Source organism: Pseudophryne corroboree, chromosome 6 (genome assembly GCF_028390025.1).
Source record: "Pseudophryne corroboree isolate aPseCor3 chromosome 6, aPseCor3.hap2, whole genome shotgun sequence".
NCBI classification, from domain to species: Eukaryota; Metazoa; Chordata; class Amphibia; order Anura; family Myobatrachidae; genus Pseudophryne; species Pseudophryne corroboree.
Window position 1 is genome coordinate 743631667 of NC_086449.1, and position 26582 is coordinate 743658248.

The following is a 26582-nucleotide window of genomic DNA, read 5'->3' on the forward strand; positions in this document are numbered from 1 at the left end:
CATATATATTTGTATGCTCCGTTTTGTGTCCCATCCCCCATCTGTAAGTTCATTACTGACCCTTTCCTCCATGTGTACTGTATTATGCCCCAGTGCCTGTGTTTTTTCCTAATATGCTGTTTAAAAGTGCAAACCACCCATCGGACTGTAAGATCTGCACTGTCTATGGTCCCGCAGAAACCCCAGGGGTTACTTACCTAAAAGTTGTTTCCTTGTTTTCCATCATAATTGGCATGGTTCTTTTACAGACAGCAGCAGCATTACAGTGATGCTGCCGGGTGCTGCTTGCTGCTGGAGAGCCAGGATCCAGGGGCCTGGATGAGGTGCATCTGGGCTATGAGGAGCAGCCATGAGGGCGCCCCTCAGGGGCCATGGTTACATAGGCCTCTTATGTGCCTTCACATGACATGCTGTTACTCATGTCAGCACAAAGGAAGCGCTGAGACAATAATGTGTACAGCCTGGTAGCGATAGCTGCACCTGATTAGACCTGCAGTGTACAAGGAGGAGGCCGCATACAGAGGGATCTATTCATGAAGCAGTGAAAAGTGTGGAGAAGTGAGCCAGTGGAGACGTTGCCCATGGCAACCAATCAGCATTGAAGTAACATTTATAATTTGCATACTATTCAGTTGTACGGAGCTGATTGGTTGCCATGGGCACCTTCTCCTCTGGATCACTTCTCCACTCTTTTCACTGCTTTATGAATAGACCCTAGAGTTTTATGGTAGATGAATTCAGTGGCGCCCTGCAGAGGCTGGTGCCCGTAGGCAGCCGCCTAAAGCTGCCTAATGGTAGAGACGGCCCTGGGCGTGTTTTTGAAGGGGAAACCCTCAATCACATCACTCCAGGGGCATGCGGGCTGCCCACAGAGACTCTTCCAGCACTGCCGGCTCCTTCTGATAGATAGGAGCTGAGTGCTGCAGGATAATGTCACACTGCAGCACCCGGCTCCTGTCACTGCAGAGGAGTCAGCATTTTGGTGTCACCCCTTGGAAGGGTGACACCTGGGTGCAGTCAGCAACCCCTTTGTGACGCTTCTGGTTGTGAGCCTAATAGTCAAATAGTATGCTGTAACTTATGTAGGGAACCTCACTTCTGATGTCAGTGGTCACATGACTGCAAGTACCAATCCACCAATGGGGCGTGCAGTGGCGCACGCAGGGGGGGTTTCCGAGTACCTGGAAAAAAAAAAAAACCCGATGACCCCCAAAAATGTTTTGAGATGGAGACACAGCTCCATTTCAACAAAAGCAAAAGCCACGATCGCGATCGCGGACGGAGCTGTAGCAAGAGCAGAGAGCTATGCAGCTCTCTGCTTAGAGAATGTCCCGGGTGCCGGGGGAGCTGCTGGCTGCGCATGCTCAGCCACAGCAGCTCCCTCTGTCCTCACGCTGCCGCTGCCGCCCCTCTGTATGTAAGTTTTAAATCATTGTTTAAGTGTGTTTTTGTATGATATGAATGTATGTATGTATGTATGTATGTATGTGTGTGTGCTTGTTTATGTACAGTATGTATGTATGTATGTATGTATGTATGTGTGTTTACATGTGTGAGTTTGTGAATATATATATATAAATGTGTGATAGGAGTCTAACTCTGAAACGTTGACAAACAGCTTCAGCGTTCTGTGCTGATTTTCTATGGTTTACCAGTCTCTATGAGTGCCGTCCTGCCTCCGTACGTACATACATACGTATGTATGTATGTTTGTTTGTTTGTTTGTGTATATATATCTATATATATATATATATATATTACACATACCTGCACATATACATACACACCCACCTACCCACCCACCCACGGAAACCCCCCTCGCTAAATCCTGCGTTTGCCACTGGCGTGCACCCAACCCTATATGGAACTGAAAGTGGGAGGAAAGCAAGGAGGGAGCCCTGGGGTCAGCCTCCTTCAGACATGCTACGTCAGGTGCCACACATGGAGACCTTTGACATAAATTTGCTGTTTTTTGGTCCAGAAATATTAGTTAATCAAGGTCCATATTTATAAAGCCTTGAATAGTGATACATCACACGGTGATAAAGTACCAACCAACCAGGCTGTTACAGACCGTGTTTGAAAAATTACAATTAGGAACTGACGGGTTGTTACTTTATCACTCTCTAAGGTTTGATAAATCTGGGACCAAGTTTGGAAATAATTTGTTGGAAGTTATTTAATGCATACTGTTAAATTATTCACAATGGAATGGAACTATCCACAAGCCTGGTGTGTATACTATATATGCATTCAATCTGACAAAATAAACAATATAGCAATGTACTACTAACACACAAGTTCTCAAACTCGGCCCTCAGGACCCCAAACAGTTCTTGTTTTCCAGGTCTCCTCACAGAATTACAAGGGAAATAATTAGCTTCACATGTGGATGTTTTAAAATGTGTCAGTGGGTAATGAATACACCTGTACACCTGCTGGGGGACCTGGAAACCGTGAGCTGTTTGGGGTCCTGAGGACCGAGTTTGAGAACCCTTGTACTAACATAGGCACGATCCTGAGTTCTCCAAATGTCAGACTTGTTAGGCTTTAGACATTACCACAACTGCAGAAGCTGCAATTGTCTTCCATATATGTGATTTAATAAGTATTTGTTCTCCACTGCTATGACAGAAACACAGGATATGGTCACGTGCGTTACCTGCACAGTCTCTATAGCCACAGAAAACACGTTGTCCGTCATGTCTTTGGCCAGTAAGTAATGGCAGATCCCACTGAAGGTGAAATGTTTATTATCAAAACTCTTGAAGTGAGACTGTCCGGTGACGAAGCATTCCCCTAAACAAGAGGGATTGATAAAAGGAAACAAAATAAAAACAAATAAATAAATAAATAAATAAATACAGATAAAGGATCACTAATCTAAAATCCTGTCATCAATACAGACAGGAAACAGGAAGAAACAAAGAAATGCTGCCAGTAGGTGGTTTTGTCATGTTGATTAGAAATAAATTCCATTGGGAAAACGGGTGTAGTACGGCTGACCGGCGGTCTCCTGACCGCCAGTCAGCTTACCGATGCCGGGATCCCGGCAGCATACCAACACCGGGATCCCGGCAGGGAGGGGCGAGTGCAGCAAGTCCCTTGCGGGCTCGCTGCGCTCGCCACGCTGCGGGCTCGGTGGCGACCTGTGGTCGCCACGGGTTCTATTCCCACTCTATGGGTGTCGTGGACACCCACGAGTGGAAATAGTCCCTGTTGGTCGGCATGCCGACCATCGGGACAGTGACCCGTCGGGCTGGTGGAGGAGGTCATGTGACTGTCGGTCAGCTGACCGGCGGTCACATGAATACCACCCAGGAAAACTATACAAAACTGGCCCCTCCCCTTCAGTCCAGACACTCCCCCAACCCCCAGATTGCAGCGATAAAGTCCATTTACCTTCTGTTGCGACCACTATTCTACAGTATATAGGGGGTCATTCCGACCCGTTCGCACGCAGCGGTTTATCACTGTGGTGCGAATGGGTGTGGAATGCGCATGCGCGGCGGCCGCAATGCGCGTGCGCGATGTGGGTTACGTCGCGTCTAAAGAACAAAGCGGTCGCAGAGTGGACCACTAAGAAGATTGACAGGTAGAAGGCGGACCTGGGCGTCTCCACAGCGTTGGCGGCCGTTTTCGGGGAGTGGATTGGAAAACGCATGCGTGTCCAGAACAACGGAGGGCGGATGTCTGACGTCAGAAGCAGCTTCAGCATCGCAGGGATCATCGCACAGGGTAAGTAGGTATAGGGCTGGTCAAGTTCTGCTTAAACAAGCGATCGCAGCCCTGCTAAGCTAAAATACACTCCCCCATAGGTGTGGACTATTGATCGCAGCAGCAGCTAAAAGTTGCTGGCTGCGATCAACTCGAAGTGACCACCATAGGCCGATTCTCAATTATACAGTCACAGCAATGGACAGGACACTGCCTCCCACTAGATCAGCACATATATCTGCTGAAACACTTTGTGCTGCTGTAAGTTCTGGCCCCACTCACAAAACTAAGGACAATATGACCAGGAGGCTATTTAAACTGAATACAAAAGGATTCTCTGACCCTAGTCTACCTCGATAGCTGTGCTGGGCCCAGGCACTCAGAGGGGGTGTGGCCAATACAGGGAGGTGTGGCCACCCCCCTCCTCCTAATCAGGAAATATAAAAAAATATATGTTTCAGTGTGGCTGCAAAGCAGGGGGGGCGTCGGGTGAGGAGCAGAGGGCGGCGGGGGCAGCTGATGTGATCGCTCATGCCCCCGCACATTATGCTGGGAGAGAGAGAACACTGCTTCTGCAGTTTCCTCTCTCTCCATCGCAGCACACAGCTGCAGCATTGTCCTCTCTTTCCCCGCTGCAGCTGTCTATAGTGGGGAATGGGGGGCAGTAAAGAGTAACACCCCGTCTTCATGGTGCTACAGTGCCTTACTATTCAAAGTGACAAAAATGGGGAACCACAATGGCGGGGATGTTGGATATACAGAAAGGGTTAAGAAAATAACCTGGTCATTTTAAGCACACGGCTTTACCCATTTCTCTAACGTCCTAGTGGATGCTGGGGACTCCGAAAGGACCATGGGGAATAGCGGCTCCGCAGCAGACTGAGCACAAAAGTAAAAAGCTTTAGGACTACCTGGTGTGCACTGGCTCCTCCCCCTATGACCCTCCTCCAAGCCTCAGTTAGGATACTGTGCCCGGACGTGCGTACACAATAAGGAAGGATTTTGAATCCCGGGTAAGACATATACCAGCCACATCAATCACACCGTACAACTTGTGATTTGAACCCAGTTAACAGCATGATAACAGAGGAGCCTCTGAAAAGATGGCTCACAACAATAATAACCCGATTTTTGTAACAATAACTATGTACAAGTATTGCAGACAATCCGCACTTGGGATGGGCGCCCAGCATCCACTACGGACTATGAGAAATAGAATTATCGGTAAGTAAATTCTTATTTTCTCTAACGTCTTAGTGGATGCTGGGGACTCCGAAAGGACCATGGGGATTATACCAAAGCTCCCAAACGGGCGGGAGAGTGCGGATGACTCTGCAGCACCGAATGAGAGAACTCCAGGTCCTCCTCAGCCAGGGTATCAAATTTGTAGAATTTTGCAAACGTATTTGCCCCTGACCAAGTAGCTGCTCGGCAAAGTTGTAAAGCCGAGACCCCTCGGGCAGCCGCCCAAGATGAGCCCACTTTCCGTGTGGAATGGGCTTTTACAGATTTTGGCTGTGGCAGGCCTGCCACAGAATGTGCAAGCTGAATTGTACTACAAATCCAACGAGCAATCGTCTGCTTAGAAGCAGGGGCACCCAGCTTGTTGGGTGCATACAGGATAAACAGCGAGTCAGATTTTCTGACTCCAGCCGTCCTGGAAACATATATTTTCAGGGCCCTGACTACGTCCAGTAACTTGGAATCCTCCAAGTCCCTAGTAGCCGCAGGCACCACAATAGGCTGGTTTAAGAAAATAACCTGGTCATTTTAAGCACACGGCTTTACCCATTTCTCTAACGTCCTAGTGGATGCTGGGGACTCCGAAAGGACCATGGGGAATAGCGGCTCCGCAGGAGACTGGGCACAAAAGTAAAAAGCTTTAGGACTACCTGGTGTGCACTGGCTCCTCCCCCTATGACCCTCCTCCAAGCCTCAGTTAGATTTTTGTGCCCGAACGAGAAGGGTGCATGCTAGGTGGCTCTCCTGAGCTGCTTAGAGTAAAAGTTTAAATAGGTTTTTTTATTTTCAGTGAGTACTGCTGGCAACAGGCTCACTGCATCGTGGGACTAAGGGGAGAAGAAGCGAACTCACCTGCGTGCAGAGTGGATTGGGCTTCTTGGCTACTGGACATTAGCTCCAGAGGGACGATCACAGGTTCAGCCTGGATGGGTCCCGGAGCCGCGCCGCCGGCCCCCTTACAGAGCCAGAAGAGCGAAGAGGTCCGGAAAAATCGGCGGCAGAAGACGTTCCTGTCTTCAAATAAGGTAGCGCACAGCACCGCAGCTGTGCGCCATTGCTCTCAGCACACTTCACACTCCGGTCACTGAGGGTGCAGGGCGCTGGGGGGGAGCGCCCTGCGACGCAATAAAACACGTTTTAAACCTTATATGGCTAAAGAAATGCATCACATATAGCTCCTGGGCTATATGGATGCATTTAACCCCTGCCAGTTTTCCTAAAAAAAAAAAAGCGTGAGAAAAGGCCGCCGTGAAGGGGGCGGAGCCTATCTCCTCAGCACACAAGCGCCATTTTCCCTCACGGCTCCGCTGGAAGGACGGCTCCCTGACTCTCCCCTGCAGTCCTGCTACAGAAACAGGGTAAAACAAGAGAGGGGGGGCACTATTTGGCAGTTAATATACATACAGCAGCTATAAAAGGGAGAAACACTTATATAAGGTTATCCCTATACAGATATAGCGCTCTGGTGTGTGCTGGCAAACTCTCCCTCTGTCTCCCCAAAGGGCTCGTGGGGTCCTGTCCTCTATCAGAGCATTCCCTGTGTGTGTGCTGGGTGTCGGTACGATTGTGTCGACATGTATGAGGAGGAAAATGATGTGGAAGCGGAGCAATTGCCTGTTTTAGTGATGTCACCCCCTAGGGAGTCGACACCTGACTGGATGGTCGTACTTAAGGAATTACGTGACAATGTCAGCACTTTGCAAAAAACTGTTGACGACATGAGACAGCCGGCAAATCAGTTAGTGCCTGTCCAGGCGTCTCAAACACCGTCAGGGGCTCTAAAGCGCCCGTTACCTCAGATGGTCGACACAGACCCAGACACGGATACTGACTCCAGTGTCGACGGTGAGGAGACAAACGTAATGTCCAGTAGGGCCACACGTTACATGATCACGGCAATGAAGGAGGCGTTGAACATTTCTGACACTACAAGTACCACAAAAAAGGGTATTATGTGGGGTGTGAAAAAACTACCCGTAGTTTTTCCTGAATCAGATGAATTGAATGAGGTGTGTGATAAAGCGTGGGTTTCCCCCGATAAAAAACTGCTGATTTCTAATAAATTATTGGCACTATACCCTTTCCCGCCAGAGGTTAGGGCGCGTTGGGAAACACCCCCTAGGGTAGATAAGGCGCTCACACGCTTATCAAAACAAGTGGCGTTACCGTCCCCTGATACGGCCGCCCTCAAGGAACCAGCTGATAGAAGGCTGGAAAATATCCTAAAAGGTATATACACACATACTGGTGTTATACTGCGACCAGCAATCGCCTCAGCCTGGATGTGCAGCGCTGGAGTGGCTTGGTCGGATTCCCTGACTGAAAATATTGATACCCTGGATAGGGACAGTATATTATTGACTATAGAGCATTTAAAGAATGCATTACTATATATGCAAGATGCACAGAGGGATATTTGCACCCTGGCATCAAGAGTAAGTGCGATGTCCATTTCTGCCAGAAGAGGGTTATGGACACGACAGTGGTCAGGTGATGCGGATTCCAAACGACATATGGAAGTATTGCCGTATAAAGGGGAGGAGTTATTTGGGGTCGGTCTATCGGACCTGGTGGCCACGGCAACAGCTGGAAAATCCACCTTTTTACCCCAGGTCACCTCTCAGCAGAAAAAGACACCGTCTTTTCAAACTCAGTCCTTTCGTCCCCATAAGGGCAAGCGGGCAAAAGGCCACTCATTTCTGCCCCGGGGCAGAGGAAGGGGAAAAAGACTGCACCAGGCAGCCTCTCCCCAGGAGCAGAAGCCCTCCCCCGCTTCTGCCAAGTCTTCAGCATGACGCTGGGGCTTTACAAGCGGACTCAGGCACGGTGGGGGCCCGTCTCAAAAATTTCAACGCGCAGTGGGCTCACTCGCAAGTGGACCCCTGGATCCTGCAGGTAGTATCACAGGGGTACAAATTGGAATTCGAGACGTCTCCCCCTCGCCGGTTCCTGAAGTCTGCTCTACCAACGTCTCCCTCCGACAGGGAGGCAGTATTGGAAGCTATTCACAAGCTGTATTCCCAGCAGGTGATAATCAAAGTACCCCTCCTACAACAGGGAAAGGGGTATTATTCCACGCTGTTTGTGGTACCAAAGCCGGACGGCTCGGTGAGACCAATTTTAAATCTAAAATCCTTGAACACTTACATAAAAAGGTTCAAATTCAAGATGGAGTCACTCAGAGCAGTGATAGCGAACCTGGAAGAAGGGGACTATATGGTATCTCTGGACATCAAAGATGCTTATCTCCATGTCCCAATCTACCCTTCTCACCAAGGGTACCTCAGGTTTGTGGTACAAAACTGTCATTATCAGTTTCAGACGCTGCCGTTTGGATTGTCCACGGCACCCCGGGTCTTTACCAAGGTAATGGCCGAAATGATGATTCTTCTTCGAAGAAAAGGCGTCTTAATTATCCCTTACTTGGACGATCTCCTGATAAGGGCAAGGTCCAGGGAACAGTTAGAGGTCGGAGTAGCACTATCTCAGGTAGTGCTACGTCAGCACGGGTGGATTCTAAATATTCCAAAATCGCAGCTGATTCCAACAACACGTCTACTGTTCCTAGGGATGATTCTGGACACAGTCCAGAAAAAGGTGTTTCTCCCGAAGGAGAAGGCCAGGGAGTTATCCGAGCTAGTCAGGAACCTCCTAAAACCAGGACAAGTGTCAGTGCATCAATGCACAAGGGTCCTGGGAAAGATGGTGGCTTCTTACGAAGCGATTCCATTCGGAAGATTCCACGCAAGAACTTTTCAGTGGGATCTGCTGGACAAGTGGTCCGGATCGCATCTTCAGATGCATCAGCGGATAACCCTATCTCCAAGGACAAGGGTGTCTCTCCTGTGGTGGTTACAGAGTGCTCATCTCCTAGAGGGCCGCAGATTCGGCATTCAGGATTGGGTCCTGGTGACCACGGATGCCAGCCTGAGAGGCTGGGGAGCAGTCACACAGGGAAAAAATTTCCAGGGCTTGTGGTCAAGCATGGAAACGTCACTTCACATAAATCCTGGAACTAAGTCAGGCAAGGCCTCTGCTTCAGGGTCAGCCGGTGTTGATCCAGTCGGACAACATCACGGCAGTCGCCCACGTTAACAGACAGGGCGGCACAAGAAGCAGGAGGGCAATGACGGAAGTTGCAAGGATTCTTCGCTGGGCGGAAAATCATGTGATAGCACTGTCAGCAGTGTTCATTCCGGGAGTGGACAACTGGGAAGCAGACTTCCTCAGCAGACACGATCTTCACCCGGGGGAGTGGGGACTTCACCCAGAAGTCTTCCACATGATTGTGAACCGTTGGGAAAAACCAAAGGTGGACATGATGGCGTCCCGCCTCAACAAAAAACTGGACAGATATTGCGCCAGGTCAAGGGACCCTCAGGCAATAGCTGTGGACGCTCTGGTAACACCGTGGGTGTACCAGTCAGTATATGTGTTCCCTCCTCTGCCTCTCATACCCAAGGTACTGAGAATCATAAGAAGGAGAGGTGTAAAGACTATACTCGTGGCTCCGGATTGGCCAAGAAGGACTTGGTACCCGGAAATTCAAGAGATGCTCACGGAAGACCCGTGGCCTCTACCTCTAAGAAAGGACCTGCTCCAGCAGGGACCATGTCTGTTCCAAGACTTACCGCGGCTGCGTTTGACGGCATGGCGGTTGAACGCCGGATCCTGAAGGAAAAAGGCATTCCGGATGAAGTTATCCCTACCCTGATCAAAGCCAGGAAGGATGTAACTGTGCAACATTATCACCGTATTTGGCGTAAATATGTTGCGTGGTGTGAAGCCAGGAAGGCCCCTACAGAGGAATTTCAACTGGGTCGATTCCTGCATTTCCTGCAAACAGGACTGTCTATGGGCCTCAAATTAGGGTCCATTAAGGTTCAAATTTCGGCCCTGTCAATATTCTTCCAAAAAGAACTAGCTTCAGTTCCTGAAGTTCAGACGTTTGTCAAGGGGGTACTGCATATACAGCCTCCTTTTGTGCCTCCAGTGGCACCTTGGGATCTCAATGTAGTTTTGGGATTCCTAAAATCACATTGGTTTGAACCACTCACCACTGTGGACTTAAAATATCTCACATGGAAAGTGGTAATGCTGTTAGCCCTGGCTTCAGCCAGGCGTGTCTCAGAATTGGCGGCTTTATCCTATAAAAGCCCTTACCTGATTTTTCATACGGACAGGGCAGAATTAAGGACTCGTCCTCAATTTCTCCCTAAGGTGGTTTCAGCATTTCACTTAAACCAGCCTATTGTGGTGCCTGCGGCTACTAGGGACTTGGAGGATTCCAAGTTGCTGGACGTAGTCAGGGCCCTGAAAATATATGTTTCCAGGACGGCTGGAGTCAGAAAATCTGACTCGCTGTTTATCCTGTATGCACCCAACAAGCTGGGTGCCCCTGCTTCTAAGCAGACGATTGTTCGTTGGATTTGTAGTACAATTCAGCTTGCACATTCTGTGGCAGGCCTGCCACAGCCAAAATCTGTAAAAGCCCATTCCACACGGAAAGTGGGCTCATCTTGGGCGGCTGCCCGAGGGGTCTCGGCTTTACAACTTTGCCGAGCAGCTACTTGGTCAGGGGCAAATACGTTTGCAAAATTCTACAAATTTGATACCCTGGCTGAGGAGGACCTGGAGTTCTCTCATTCGGTGCTGCAGAGTCATCCGCACTCTCCCGCCCGTTTGGGAGCTTTGGTATAATCCCCATGGTCCTTTCGGAGTCCCCAGCATCCACTAGGACGTTAGAGAAAATAAGAATTTACTTACCGATAATTCTATTTCTCATAGTCCGTAGTGGATGCTGGGCGCCCATCCCAAGTGCGGATTGTCTGCAATACTTGTACATAGTTATTGTTACAAAAATCGGGTTATTATTGTTGTTGTGAGCCATCTTTTCAGAGGCTCCTCTGTTATCATGCTGTTAACTGGGTTCAAATCACAAGTTGTACGGTGTGATTGGTGTGGCTGGTATGAGTCTTACCCGGGATTCAAAATCCTTCCTTATTGTGTACGCTCGTCCGGGCACAGTATCCTAACTGAGGCTTGGAGGGGGGTCATAGGGGGAGGAGCCAGTGCACACCAGGTAGTCCTAAAGCTTTTTACTTTTGTGCCCAGTCTCCTGCGGAGCCGCTATTCCCCATGGTCCTTTCGGAGTCCCCAGCATCCACTACGGACTATGAGAAATAGAATTATCGGTAAGTAAATTCTTATTTTTTTTTTTTTTTTTTTACTTATTGTAGCAATTCCTCAGTGGATTTGTATACCCTGACTTCCTTATAATCTGAATACGAAATTGTGTTTAAAAAAATAAAGTTAATTTAAGGTGTGTAATTCTCAACAACGCATCAAAGCTAAAACACCATACACGGATTTGGCACTTTAAGTGGAAACATTCGCTGTGAAATAGTGGAAAATTGAATACACACATACAAAGTTTATTATTGCAGAAGTGCTTCTTACATTTCGTCCAAACTGTTTATAATTCAACGGGAACGTTAAATGGAAACTAGTCTTGACCTTGTTTGTTTCATTGGCCTTAGAAAAGGATAAGCGCCGCCAGGTCAGGCGAGTGGAAAAGTTGTTGCCCCTTACATGAGATGGTAAAATATAGTGAATATTTACACAAAATTACAGGAACAGAACAGGGAATGTTCCCGCCACTATACTGACTCCAGTCTTTATTTTGTGCATTGGAAAGACATATTTAGGCCATACCTTTAGGGTTACTTAAATTTAAGTTTAACTTGCTCTGTTTTTTAAAGGGCTCTGCTTATGTGTTCTTAGCCACAGCCAAATGAGGTGTGATCTTGGTAAGTCGGCCTAGGTACATTAGGGACATGGCCCAAAATGTCTTGATGGTTTACATATGAAAGTTGTGAGGTACTATATACACTTGCCTACTCTCCCGGAAGCTGCAAGAGGCTCCCGTTTTTTGGGGTAGCCCCGCGCACCACCGGAAGAGTAGGCAGGTCTCCCGCATCCTGCTCGCACCCAAGTGATGCGGGCAGGATGGAGACATACTCTCCCGTATTCGTGGCGTGGTGAGGGGAAGGGGTTCAAATGACGCAAATCGCGTTATTTTAGCCCTGCCGCCTTCTCGCGAACCCGCGAATTGCGTCATTTTCCCGATCTGGTGGTGGGGCTTCATGATGTCACAGCCCAGCCCGGCCCCGCCCCCCGAAATCTCCTGCATTGTCTCCTCTCCAGGCTTCTCCCGGAGAGGAGAAACTGAAAGTAGGTAAGTATGACTGCATGTAGTATTATATATTGCAGAATTTACCACACACAGAGCGCAGCCGATCCCGGGGGAACCAGCCAGCACATATATTACATATACAGTAGCATAACATGTATGTTTATATGTCCTGAGCAGTTCCCCCCTGCACTATACGGTGGGCGCTACAGCCCAGGGGCTACAGCTGCTGCTGTATGTGACCCAAAACTCATTACACCTTCCGTCAGGCCAACCACAAAACACCAAAATTTATTTCTCAGTCTTCTATAGTAGAACCAATAATTTTCAAAATAACAAATGTTAATAAACACACTCTAATCTCTAATTCTGATTACTGATGATTGATGGCTATAGAAACAATTTAATCAATTATTTTAATAGTTTCTTATGATCTTTATTGGTCGTGGTCACTCATTAATAGCAGCCTGTGGGCCCAGATGGCAGTTGAAAGGTTAATAATAATAATCATCATCATCATCCTATACAATAAAAGGCGAACGCTGCTGATCACCTCTATGGGGGGAATTCAAGTATTGTCTGAGCCGACTAGATGGCACTGGTTTTGCCTATTACATTGACCATAAATTATTTGAATTGGTCCTGGACCACCAACCCAGGGCACCCCTGCAAGCAGGGCCGTCTTTTCGTATGGGCTCAATGGGCTCTTGCCCAAGGGCCCCAGGAGTCTAAGGGCCCTAGGCTGATAGCTGAGGGTCCCCTCTTTCCAGGGGTACCAGATTTTTTAAAATCGGCCCAGGGGAAACGGAGATATCTGACTTCGAAGCAGTGGTCTCCATCCAAGACTGTTAATTGCTCTTCCCAGCCAGATATCTCTGGTTCTGTCTAACTTAGAGTTTTTTGAGGATATTCTCCAAAATATGGGACTCCCCCCTTTCAGTGGACATTGGTAGCTTGTCTCTACTATGCCCAGAGCCAGAGATATAAGCCTTCAAGCAACTGGTCCCTGCTCCAGCTCCACACATCTGGTTTGCAGTTTTATACTTTTGCCGGTGGATTGCTCTGGCTCCTGAACTCTGATCCCCAAGTTCCCAGAACTTCTTGAAAGGTGGGACTCTCTAGTTTTTTTATCGCTTTCAAAGCTAAGAAATCTATTTCCAGGAACTGGAGATATCTGCAGTCAACCAAGCCTCCCTCCCACCGAAAATGATGAATATTAAGTCCACTCCACTATCCACCCCTCCCCTGCGTATTACACACCCCTTACCACCCTGGAAGTTATGTAAAAGGGCCCCTTTATTCATCCCAATGCCTCTTCTACAGTTTTTCCCACCGCATCTTAAACCATCTGTGCAGTAAAGGAGTAATTAGCAGAAATTACTGCTCCAGGTCCTACATACTGAGTGGCAGATAGAACACCCGCTACCACTCACGGGACATCAATGCTGCGGCTGATAGCACCCCCACCCCTACCGCTGGAGGATGGGTAGGGGGCCCAGTGCATCGCTGTGCCCAGGGGCCTACACTGCTGTTAAGACGGCCCTGCCTGCAAGTACCCTGAAACACAATAGCGTGCCACGGCACACAGTTTAAGAACCACTGGGCTACACAGTTGAGATAAAATTGCTATAAAAGTGCCTCTAAATCGTTTGGTCTATTTGTTTCTATTATCACAAGCTCACAACATTTTTTTTTTTAGATTTTGTTTGCATCATTCATATTTTTTATGATCTAGATTTCACAATTTCACACTTTGGCTATTCTATTGTAACATGATAGGAGACTATTAAAACAGCAAGCGCAAAGGGAAAGGGAGGTGTTGCCCATTGAAACCAATCAGGTGTTTTGGTTTATCAGCTACAGAAGAAGAATTATATATAGCTATATATGGAAATGTTTTACTTGCATCGGTTTTCATAAATACAGCATCTGTCTCTGCAACTATTTACCTGGACAGTCGTCATTGCTGCAGTCCCAAAGCCCATTTCTGCAGGAACTAAAGAAAAAAAACATTAATCTAAGAGTTTGGAAATTATTAAAACAATATGGTAACGTATTAGGGAAAAATAGTACAAGCAAATCCACCTTTCCCCGACATCCCGACCTATAAAACCATTCCTGGCACTGCTTTACTGCACTAAACAATTTCCACCACTCAGTGGGCTGCAGCGCCATCCAAAGTGTGCAGTGGGGAGCTGGCCAGGACATATGAACATACATGTCAAGTTGTATGTAACATATGTTCTGGCTTCCTTCCCTGGGAATCAGCAGCCGTCACAGCATGGAAAACACTGCTCAGTCTGCCAATCGTCATTTTGCCCGCCCCCGGACTCCTGTGAAAACCAGCCAATGGGAGCCTGGGGGTGGGCTAAATTACGATTGACAGATTGAGCAGTGTTTTCCATGCTGCGGCGGCTGCTGATTTCCAGCGAAGGAAGCCAAACATATGTTACATGCAACTTCACATGTATGTTCAATTGTTCATACAGTATATCCTGGCAAGCTTCCCCCTGCACAGTTTGGACGGCCCTGCAGCCCAAGGGTAGCAACCGCCGCTGCTCAGTGTCATAAACCAGTCTTCACAGCTCACCTGTGTCTTTCTTAATGCCTGGCCCTAGCTGACATTATACATGGGCCAGCTTTGTATTTTAAACATGCTAAATCTGCAATGTTTTATATACTGTTTGCCAAAATGCGGCATAATAGTCTTACACCTTGCTCTATCTTTGGTGTGAAATGGAGCACAGCAGTTATTGGAGTTTTCATTCTTACAAATCATAGTTGACTACTGTCCCAGGAATGTCCGGAAGACTCCCAAAAATCGTGTGGCACTCCAGGCCTCCTGCAAAAGTGGGCAAGCCTCCCAGAACTGGTCGGTGACGCCAGTTAACCGCTCATTTTCCAAGTGCGGTGGGTGGTCCTAGCAAGTGGTGACTTGATTCACATTGAATTGCGTTATCTTAGCCACGCCCCCTGCTGAACAATGTCGGTACTCTCAACATTGTATAGCAGGGGGCGTAGCCATGATGATGCGATCACAGCCACCACACCCCCATACCGCCTCTTATACCTTGCCTTGCCCCCTATGGTGCAACATGCCACCCTGCTCTGCCCCTTGCTGTGCCGACCTGGCTGCCCTCTCCCAGAGGGGGCAGCCAGAAAGTCTACAAATCTGAATACAGTCAGCAAAACCACTTGGGATTTCCCACGGAAGTTGTCACATGGGATGTCTGACTATAACCCTTGGCAACCAATCACATGTCAGCATGAATCAGGCAGTTTAGGCTAATGTAGGCCACGCGCACTGCTCTATATCACCCTAGGGGCAACTGGCCAGATACTGCAAGGTGCGTGTGGGCTGAAAACTACCTCAGTGCATAGTACACAATAACCGTCTGATATAAATTCATGGGATAATTATCAGGCATGTTACTTTGCACCATACTTACTTACATTTTGTGTCTCCTCTCTGGGAGAAGCAAGGAAGGGGCCAGGCTAAAATGACGTGATGTGCATCATTTAGCCCGGCCCACTGCATATGGAGCTGCAATTACAGGTATTCTCCCCATCCTGCCCGTTTCACTTAGATGTGGGCGGGATGCAAGAGATCTGGCCACTCCTCTGGGAGTGTGTGGGACTACCCGAAAAATCGTGAGTCTCCCGCAACTTCTGTCAGAGTTGGCATGTATGCAGGGTCGGATCTAGACTTTTCTTTTAGGGGGGGCGGTTTACGGTTTAATCTTGACCCCTCCCCTCTCCAGTCCCGACTCCTCCCCTCTCTCGTCTTGACTCCACCCCTCTCATCTTGACCCCTCCCATCTTGACTCCTCCCCTCTCCCGTCCAAATTCATCCATCACACAAATAGGTATAATTGCAGGTAAAGGATTTGTTAGTGGATGTTAGGTATAATAATCACTTCTACAACACATCAAAGCAAAGTTGCCCAATATGACATCTATCCAAATCCCTCCTTATGTTCATCATAATGTATGACACGTCATGTACAATTGTGATACCTACAGTATAAAAAGTTATAATCCCCTAATATTGGGGTATAGCAAAAGAAAATTAAATATAAACAAAATGTCTGGAGTAATTATTTGCAGCTATTTCTCATCTTAATATGAGGTACTGATATAGAGACAGTCAATCATCAAGGTTTATATGTCAACGTCGTTATGAAATACAGTATTATCATAAACCTTGATGATTGACTGAATCTATATAAGCGCATTATATTAAAATGAGAAACAGTAACAATGTGATAATACCTATAATTCCTTTCTTTGGGATACTAGCAACTTTTATGGATACAAATGGTAACAACTGGCATTTTATGTGTTACTGAACCAGGAAGGGAAGACACATTATAATACCCTGTTATATTATTATAATAAGGGGAACTGCTGAATAGTACCAAGGGGATTTTAGGCACAGAGTCTTGGGGGGTTAGACCAATTATTTGATAATCCCACACAGTACTCAACACTTGCCAACCCTAATAGATGAATTCCACATTTGTAATTGTCCAATAATGGAGTTTGAGACTAACCAGGATTAAGTGAGAGTACGTAATACTCGCAGGAGTTCACCTGTAGATTAAAATCCCTTTTGCATCTATGTGCCACATAGGTTTGGGAAATCCCCCCACCACCCTTTTTTTTCCAGAAAAATGTTGCAAGTATACCATAGTTATCTGATTGATACAATTAATTTAAGGAATTATAGGTATTATCACATTGTTGTATAGAATTTAGCCAGTGCTACTGCATATGTAGGTTGTTCATAAATATACCACTTCAGATACAGCAGATGTCATACTTCTTATTAGGCTCATTCAGCTATCTCCAATGAAAGGGATAAGCAAATATAGTGAAGTACTGTTTAATAATTGTAAATTTCAGCCAAACCTGAGCCTGCACCAGTGGGAGAACCCAGGACTTGCACTGTTTCAAGTGCATTCTGAACTGCTTAAATAACAGTTCATGTCTAGCTGGAATTGTCAAAATTTGGCCACTTGGAAATACATGTGATCTGTGTGGAGTTTATATGTTTTCGTTTTTCTCATATTAAATCTTACAATTATTAAACAGTGTTTCACTATAATTGCTTATCTCTTACATTTTGGGTATATCTGAATGAGCCTAATAAGAAGTATACTGTGAGATATGACATCTGCTGTATCTGAAGTGGTATATTTATGAATGACCTACATACTGTATGCAGTAGCGCTGGATAACTTCTATTCAACCTTTTTTGGCACATATTTGGTGAAGATGTGAGGATACCTTTAAGTAAAATATTGAGCTCACCGAGCTGCTTTTTTTCTGCTTGTGCGCACTGCTAGGATTGTCTATTTTATAAATCTATTATCAGATTGTTAATGTTTCTCATGTTAATATGAGGTGCTGATATAGAATAAGTCAATCATAATTAATCCAGACATTCTGCTTTAATTTAATATTTTTTTGTTATACCCCAATATTAGGGAATTACAACTTTGTATACTGTAGGTATCACAACTGTACAGGACGTGTCATAAATTATGATGAACATATGGATGGCATAATAGAGGGCCATCAAAATACGGCATTTGTGGCAACAGTAGTGACAAGACATTGGGCATAATTCAAACTTGATCGTAGCCATGCAGCTACGATCAGTTACTCAGACATGCGGGGGGGGGGGGGGGGGGACCCAGCACAAGGCTAGTCCGCCCCGCATGTCTGACTCCCCACCGTACAAGTTCAAAACCATCGCACAGCGGCAATGCTTTTGTACTTGATGAGTAGCTCCCTACCAGCGCAGCTCCTGCGCACAGGCAGGGAGCTACTAGTCACTGACCGGGTCACAGCGGCTGCGTGTGACGTCACGCAGCAGCCTGCCCCCCGCACGGTCCGGGCACACCTGCGTTGCCTGGACCGCACCCCTAAAAAGGCAGCAAAACGCCACCGGCCCGCACCCTCCTGCCCAGCGTCCGCCTCTGCCTGGCAGGGCTGAGATGGCCGTCGGCTGTCTGGCATGCACCAGCGTATATGTGCAGTTCAAACCTGAACGGCTGCTGTGAGAAAATGCACAGCAGTGATCAGGTGTGAATTAGGCCCCTTGTCTGTAATGACATCAGTTATAAGAGAGTGAGGCTCCCGAGGACGCACCATATCAAGCAATTGAAATATTTCTAGGGATTTGGATAGATGTTATATTGGGGGACTTTGATTTGATGTGTTGTAGAAGTGATTATTATACCAAACACCCACTAACAAATCCTTTACCTGCTTATCTTGCAATATATCCCTACCAGCTATTAGGGTGCCATTTATAATCAAGGGATCTCTCCCACTGATATATAAACTGATGCACATTATAGGACCAATGCTATACAGGAACTTGAAGACGTTAAACTTAATACTCATTTGTGAGGCTATAGTGAGGGCACCTTGTAGGGGAATTACACGGTGAGGACAATTCCGAGTTGATACCTTGTAGAAGGAGTATGGTGTTATGAGAAAGTAACCAAATAGAGGACAGATTAGCATACACCATATTTCTTGTATAGCATTTTTATACACATTTTCTGTACTTTTACACGCATCTCTCTATTATTTTAGTATTTCACTGACAGGACATGATATGTAATGTTTAATATTATGAAATACAAGGAATATTTTAAAACCTATAAGTGCATCTACTACAGACATCCTCTGTTCTACTGTATCGCACATATGTGAGACTCAACCTGTAATACCCTGCCTAGGGAATATGGCAAGAAGATCTCTTACTGGCTGGTTCCTCTGCAACAGGCTGGTAAGATGGTCCCTTTTCCACAGGCTGGTCAATGGCACAGATTGGCAGGAAAGTCCCTCTGGCTGGTCTCTGGGTGCAGGAATGCAGCATGCTCTCAGTGTGGAAAAAAGTAAACACACTATAGTATACTGTTTGTATTAGCCCACTAGCCTGTCTTATAAGTGAAGCCACGCCCCCAACACACAGCCACACTTCCTGGATCTGTTATCAGCAAGGAGATGCTGGGGAGATGAAAGCAGTCTCAATCAACAAACTATGTTGATTGATTAACTGCCGTGCAGGCCAAAAGGGTGAGTGAGGAGGAAGGGGCACCCGCTGTGAGCTGCTGCGACTCACACCACTGACTATAGCTGACTGACTATAGCTGACGGCCAGCTGAGATAGGAAGGGGTTAAGGAGCAGGACTTCACAGACAGATTGTCTGTAGGCAGAAGTGTGCTAGGGGGGGCGATCGCCCCCACCGCCCCCCTCTGTATCCGTGCCTGCATGTATGCTTAGCATCTTGGTAAAACCATATTGCACTGTAGGTGGGGAAAGAAAAGACAAAAGATTCCTCTTTGGGAGCACTCTTCAACATAGATTCATATGGATAAAGTCAAAATATGAATCTGAAGTAAGCAGTGTATTGATGAATCGTCTAAAACATAACATTTATTCTGTTTATATTTTAAAATAAAGACCTTGCGGTCAAAAATATAAAAGTCTTGATCTTCTCCATTGTTATGAATTCAAGACAAGAGAAAGGTGAAAATATGGAGTAAAACTGAACTCTAATTATTAGAGTTCAGCTCTTTTCAGCGTACATTTTTGCCGTCACAACAGAAAGCAGAAGTGCTTATCTTCCTTCAAATACTGAGAAAGGAATATTATCATAATTCTCAGTGGACTATTTTCTACTATCTTATGGTTTTGGTTCTCTTTTCCAACACTGTCTCATCTGGAAAAGCCTTGGGATTAACAATTCATTGACGTGTATCAGGCAGAGTACAGACAGCAGAAGTGGGTTCTCTCTTCCTTCCGGTATCATCTTTATCAACTGCCCACGGTTACATTATCCCAAAATCAGCCCGATCCTTTTAAATTTCGGTAGCTGATAGGATAGACTTGGTCAGTACTTGGATGGGAGACCGCCTAGGAATACTGGGTTCTGTGGGCATTATTTAGATGGTCACTTTATCTATTTCATTTTAAATACTGGTTGAATAGCAATTATTGCATATTCTCACAATTAAACTCTATATTTTCACCTTTCTCTTGTCTTGAATTCATAACAATGGAGAAGTTCAAGACTTTTATATTTTTGACCGCAAGGTCTTTATTTTAAAATATAAACAGAATAAATGTTATGTTTTAGACGATTCATCAATACACTGCTTACTTCAGATTCATATTTTGACTTTATCCATATGAATTTATGTTGAAGAGTGCTCCCAAAAAGGAATCTTTTGTCTTTTCTTTCCCCATATACCTGTAGTTGCTCTACAAAAACTTTTTTGGGAGCACCACCAATAATTAAGTGTTGCTAAATTGTTTAAATGACAATGCTGTCTATATTGGTTATATATATTTCTTTATATGCATGTATGGTTTCATGTTGTGTTGTTGGTGCGGAACTGATAACTTGTATTGCACTGTAGGTGTGGCAGATGTCCAATGGGTAGAGAGATTTAGGGGTATATGCAATTGTGGTCGAATTCCCGAAATTGTCGAATTTCGGGTCATTTTCGACCAAAAAAAAAAATTCCCCTATGCAATCCAGTGCTTTCCGACCAAAAAACGGACTTTCAAAATTCGACTTTTTGAAATTCGAATTTTTGCAAATTCGACTTTTCTGCAATGATACAAGTGCTGCAATTCGACCAAAGCATATTCAATTCAAGTTTTGAAATTCGACAGCAGTGCTTTTAGACAGCAAATTCGTCATTTTCAATCCGCCACACTTTGGAGGGTGAAAACAAATAAAAAAATTTTAAACATGTTTTTTTTGGTGTTTTTTTTTTTTTGGGAATAGCAGATCTATTTATATTAGAAGGGATTAGGTACTTTTTTTTATTTTTTTTGGGAGGCCAAAATATTATTTATATATTTTTTAAAATATAATTTTTTTTTTTTTTTTTTTTTATGCTGGAAGGGTAAAATCATAAAAAAAAATGGCGTGGGGTCCCCCCTCCAAAGCATAACCAGCCTCGGGCTCATTGAGCTGGTCCTGGTTCTAAAAATGCGGGGAAAAAATTGACAGGGGATCCCCCGTATTTTTAAAACCAGCACCGGGCTCTGCGCCTGGTGCTGGTGCCAAAAATACGGGGGACAAAAAGAGTAGGGGTCCCCCGTATTTTTAACACCAGCATCGGGCTCCACTAGCTGGACAGATAATGCCACAGCCGGGGGTCACTTTTATGCCGTGCCCTGCGGCCGTGGCATTAAATATCCAACTAGTCACCCCTGGCCGGGGTACCCTGGGGGAGTGGGGACCCCTTCAATCAAGGGGTCCCCCCCCCCCAGCCACCCAAGGGCCAGGGGTGAAGCCCGAGGCTGTCCCCCCCCATCCAATGGGCTGCGGATGGGGGGGCTGATAGCCTTTGTGATAATAAAAAGATATTGTTTTTTCCAATAGTACTACAAGTCCCAGCAAGCCTCCCCCGCAAGCTGGTACTTGGAGAACCACAAGTACCAGCATGCGGGAGAAAAACGGGCCCGCTGGTACCTGTAGTACTACTGGGGAAAAAATACCCAAATAAAAACAGGACACACACACCGTCGACAGTAAAACTTTATTTCATACGTCGACACACACATACTTACCTATGTTCACACGCCGACATCGGTCCTCTTCTCCTTGTAGAATCCACGGATACCTGTAAAGAAAAGTTCAAAATACTCACCTCAACCATGGTCCAGAGATAAATCCACGGACTTGGCAAAATAAGAAAACGCAAATACCCGCACCAAAAATGGACTGAAAGGGGTCCCATGCTGACACATGGGACACCTTTCCACGAATGAGACCTGTCAGTGACAGCTGTCACTGACAGGTCTCTAAGCCAATCAGGAAGCGCAACTTCGTTGCGCTCACCTGATTGGCTGAGCGCTGTCTGCACTGTGACAGCGCATCGCACAGCTCCCTCCATTATATTCAATGGTGGGAACTTAGCGGCTAGCGGTGAGGTCACCCGCCGGTCAGCGGCTGACCGGCGGGTGACCCCACCGCTACCCGCAAAGTTCCCACCATTGAAAGTAATGGAGCGGCTTTGCGATGCGCTGTCACAGTACAGACAGCGGACAGCCAATCAGGTGAGCGCCACGGAAGTAGCGCTTCCTGATTGGCTGAAGGGACGTCAGTGACAGGAGTCACGTGATGTCCCGGCATTCGGGAGAAAGGGGTCTTATGTGAAAACATTGGACCCCTTTCTAGTCCGGTATGGATCGGTGTTCGGTTTGTTTTTTTGCCAAGAACGTGGATTTACCTCTGGACGTGGATGTACCTCTGGACGCTGGAAGGTGAGTATAATTTTTTCACAGGTACCCTCGGATCGTCGGCGACCGTGGCAGTCGGCGTGTCAACATAGGTAAGTATGTGTGTGTCGGCAGTATGTAATAAAGTTGTACAAGTCACGGTGTCTGTGTCCTGTTTTTATTTGGGTATTTTTTTTCCAGTAGTACTACAGGTACCAGCGGGCCCGTTTTTCTCCCGCATGCTGGTACTTGTGGTTCTCCAAGTACCAGCTTGCGGGGGAGGCTTGCTGGGACTTGTAGTACTAATGGAAAAAACAATATCTTTTTATTATCACAAAGGCTATCAGCCCCCCCATCCGCAGCCCATTGGATGGGGGGGGACAGCCTCGGGCTTCACCCCTGGCCCTTGGGTGGCTGGGGGGGGGGACCCCTTGATTGAAGGGGTCCCCACTCCCCCAGGGTACCCCGGCCAGGGGTGACTAGTTGGATATTTGATGCCACGGCCGCAGGGCACGGCATAAAAGTGACCCCCGGCTGTGGCATTATCTGTCCAGCTAGTGGAGCCCGATGCTGGTGTTAAAAATACGGGGGACCCCTACTCTTTTTGTCCCCCGTATTTTTGGCACCAGCATCAGGCGCAGAGCCCGGTGCTGGTTTTAAAAATACGGGGGATCCCTGGCCAATTTTCCCCCTGCATTTTTAGAACCAGGACCAGCTCAAAGAGCCCGAGGCTGGTTATGCTTTGGAGGGGGGACCCCACGCCATTTTTTTTTCGGGTTTTTCACGTTTTTTCCCGTTTTTTAAAATCGCGGCAAAATCCGCCAAATCGGCCGATTTTCGCCCGCGATTCTGGCGAATCCGTTTTTCATTGAATATGGTGAATCCCGGCAGGCACCTGCCGGGATTCACCTGGCGAATTTGGTCGAATTAAAAAACGGCGATAATTGCCGCGAATTCGACCGCAATTGCATATACCCCTTAGAGATTTAGATTTTGGAAGGGAATGTCCCAGCAGAAAATAAGAATTTACTTACCGATAATTCTATTTCTCGGAGTCCGTAGTGGATGCTGGGGTTCCTGAAAGGACCATGGGGAATAGCGGCTCCGCAGGAGACAGGGCACAAAAAAGTAAAGCTTTACTAGGTCAGGTGGTGTGCACTGGCTCCTCCCCCTATGACCCTCCTCCAGACTCCAGTTAGGTACTGTGCCCGGACGAGCATACACAATAAGGGAGGCATTTTGAATCCCGGGTAAGACTCATACCAGCCACACCAATCACACCGTACAACTTGTGATCTAAACCCAGTTAACAGTATGACAACAGAAAGGGCCTCTTAAAGATGGCTCCTTAACAATAACCCGAATTAGTTAACAATAACTATGTACAAGTATTGCAGATAATCCGCACTTGGGATGGGCGCCCAGCATCCACTACGGACTCCGAGAAATAGAATTATCGGTAAGTAAATTCTTATTTTCTCTATCGTCCTAAGTGGATGCTGGGGTTCCTGAAAGGACCATGGGGATTATACCAAAGCTCCCAAACGGGCGGGAGAGTGCGGATGACTCTGCAGCACCGAATGAGAGAACTCCAGGTCCTCCTTTGCCAGGGTATCAAATTTGTAAAATTTTACAAACGTGTTCTCCCCCGACCACGTAGCTGCTCGGCAGAGTTGTAATGCCGAGACCCCTCGGGCAGCCGCCCAAGATGAGCCCACCTTCCTTGTGGAGTGGGCTTTTACAGTTTTAGGCTGTGGCAGGCCTGCCACAGAATGTGCAAGTTGAATTGTGTTACAAATCCAACGAGCAATCGACTGCTTAGAAGCAGGTGCGCCCAACTTGTTGGGTGCATACAATATAAACAGCGAGTCAGATTTTCTGACTCCAGCCGTCCTTGCAATGTATATTTTTAAGGCTCTGACAACGTCCAACAACTTGGAGTCCTCCAAGTCGCTAGTGGCCGCAGGCACCACAATAGGTTGGTTCAGATGAAATGCTGATACCACTTTAGGGAGAAAATGCGGACGAGTCCGCAGTTCTGCCCTATCCGAATGGAAGATTAGATAAGGACTTTTATAAGATAAAGCCGCCAATTCAGATACTCTCCTGGCAGAGGCCAGGGCTAGTAACATAGTCACTTTCAATGTGAGATATTTCAAATCCACCTTTTTCAATGGTTCAAACCAATGGGATTTGAGGAAATCTAAAACTACATTTAGATCCCACGGTGCCACCGGAGGCACCACAGGAGGCTGTATATGCAGTACTCCCTTGACAAAAGTCTGGACCTCAGGGACAGAGGCCAATTCTTTTTGGAAGAATATTGACAGGGCCGAAATTTGAACCTTAATGGATCCCAATTTGAGACCCATAGATAATCCTGATTGCAGGAAATGTAGGAAACGACCCAGTTGGAATTCCTCCGTCGGAACCTTCCGATCCTCGCACCACGCTACATATTTTCGCCAAATGCGGTGATAATGTTTCACGGTGACTTCCTTCCGTGCCTTAATCAAGGTAGGAATGACTTCTTCTGGAATGCCTTTCCCTTTTAGGATCTGGCGTTCAACCGCCATGCCGTCAAACGCAGCCGCGGTAAGTCTTGAAAAAGACAGGGACCCTGCTGTAGCAGGTCCCTTCTCAGAGGTAGAGGCCACGGTTCGTCCGTGAGCATCTCTTGAAGTTCCGGATACCAAGTCCTTCTCGGCCAATCCGGAACCACTAGTATTGTTCTTACTCTTCTTTGCCGTATGATCTTCAATACCTTTGGTATGAGCGGCAGAGGAGGAAACACATACACTGACTGGTACACCCAAGAAGTTACCAGTGCGTCCACAGCTATTGCCTGTGGATCTCTTGACCTGGCGCAATATTTGTCCAGTTTCTTGTTGAGGCGAGACGCCATCATGTCTACAATTGGTCTTTCCCAACGGTCTATTAACATGTTGAAGACTTCTGGATGTAGACCCCACTCTCCCGGATGAAGATCGTGTCTGCTGAGGAAGTCTGCTTCCCAGTTGTCCACGCCCGGGATGAACACTGCTGACAGTGCTATCACGTGATTCTCCGCCCAGCGAAGAATCTTGGCAGCTTCTGCCATTGCACTCCTGCTTCTTGTGCCGCCCTGCCTGTTTACATGGGCGACCGCCGTGATGTTGTCCGACTGAATCAACACCGGCTTTCCTTGCAGGAGAAGTTCCGCCTGGCTTAGAGCATTGTAGATTGCTCTTAGTTCCAGAATGTTTATGTGAAGAGACTTTTCCAGACTCGTCCATACTCCCTGGAAGTTTCTTCCTTGTGTGACTGCTCCCCAGCCTCTCAGGCTGGCGTCCGTGGTCACCAGGATCCAATCCTGAATGCCGAATCTGCGGCCTTCTAATAGGTGAGCCTTCTGCAACCACCACAGAAGTGACACCCTTGTCTTTGGTGACAGGGTTATTCGCAGGTGCATCTGCAGATGCGACCCTGACCATTTGTCCAACAGATCCCTTTGGAATATTCTTGCATGGAATCTGCCGAATGGAATTGCTTCGTAAGAAGCCACCATTTTTCCCAGGACTCTTGTGCATTGATGTACTGACACTTTTCCTGGTTTTAGGAGGTTCCTGACCAGATCGGATAACTCCTTGGCTTTTTCCTCTGGAAGGAAAACCTTTTTCTGAACCGTGTCCAGAATCATTCCTAGGAACAGCAGACGAGTTGTCGGGATTAAATGGGATTTTGGAATATTCAGAATCCACCCGTGTTGTCTTAGCACCTCTTGAGATAGCGCTAAAGCTGTCTCCAGCTGTTCTCTGGACCTTGCCCTTATTAGGAGATCGTCCAAGTATGGGATAACTAATACGCCTTTTCTTCGAAGAAGAATCATCATCTCGGCCATTACCTTGGTAAAGACCCGAGGCGCCGTGGACAATCCGAACGGCAGCGTCTGAAACTGATAGTGACAGTTTTGAACAATGAACCTGAGGTACCCCTGGTGTGCGGGGTAAATCGGAACGTGTAGATACGCATCCTTGATGTCCAAGGATACCATAAAGTCCCCTTCTTCCAGGTTCGCTATCACTGCTCTGAGTGACTCCATCTTGAACTTGAACTTTTTTATGTAGAGGTTCAAGGACTTCAGATTTAGAATAGGCCTTACCGAGCCATCCGGCTTCGGTACCACAAATAGAG

At 46.8% G+C, this 26582-nt stretch overlaps 1 protein-coding gene across 1 annotated transcript in view; it reads right to left on the minus strand.

Moving 5' to 3' along the window:
- Window positions 1-26582, minus strand: part of VWF (von Willebrand factor) — a 487638-nt gene that overhangs the window by 380495 nt on the left and 80561 nt on the right. Inside the window, exons 10-11 of the mRNA XM_063928500.1 lie at window positions 14101-14147; window positions 2663-2799 (exon numbers count right to left, since the gene is read on the minus strand). Coding sequence (XP_063784570.1) covers window positions 2663-2799; window positions 14101-14147 — 184 coding nt within the window. The remainder of the gene's footprint in view (window positions 1-2662; window positions 2800-14100; window positions 14148-26582) is intronic.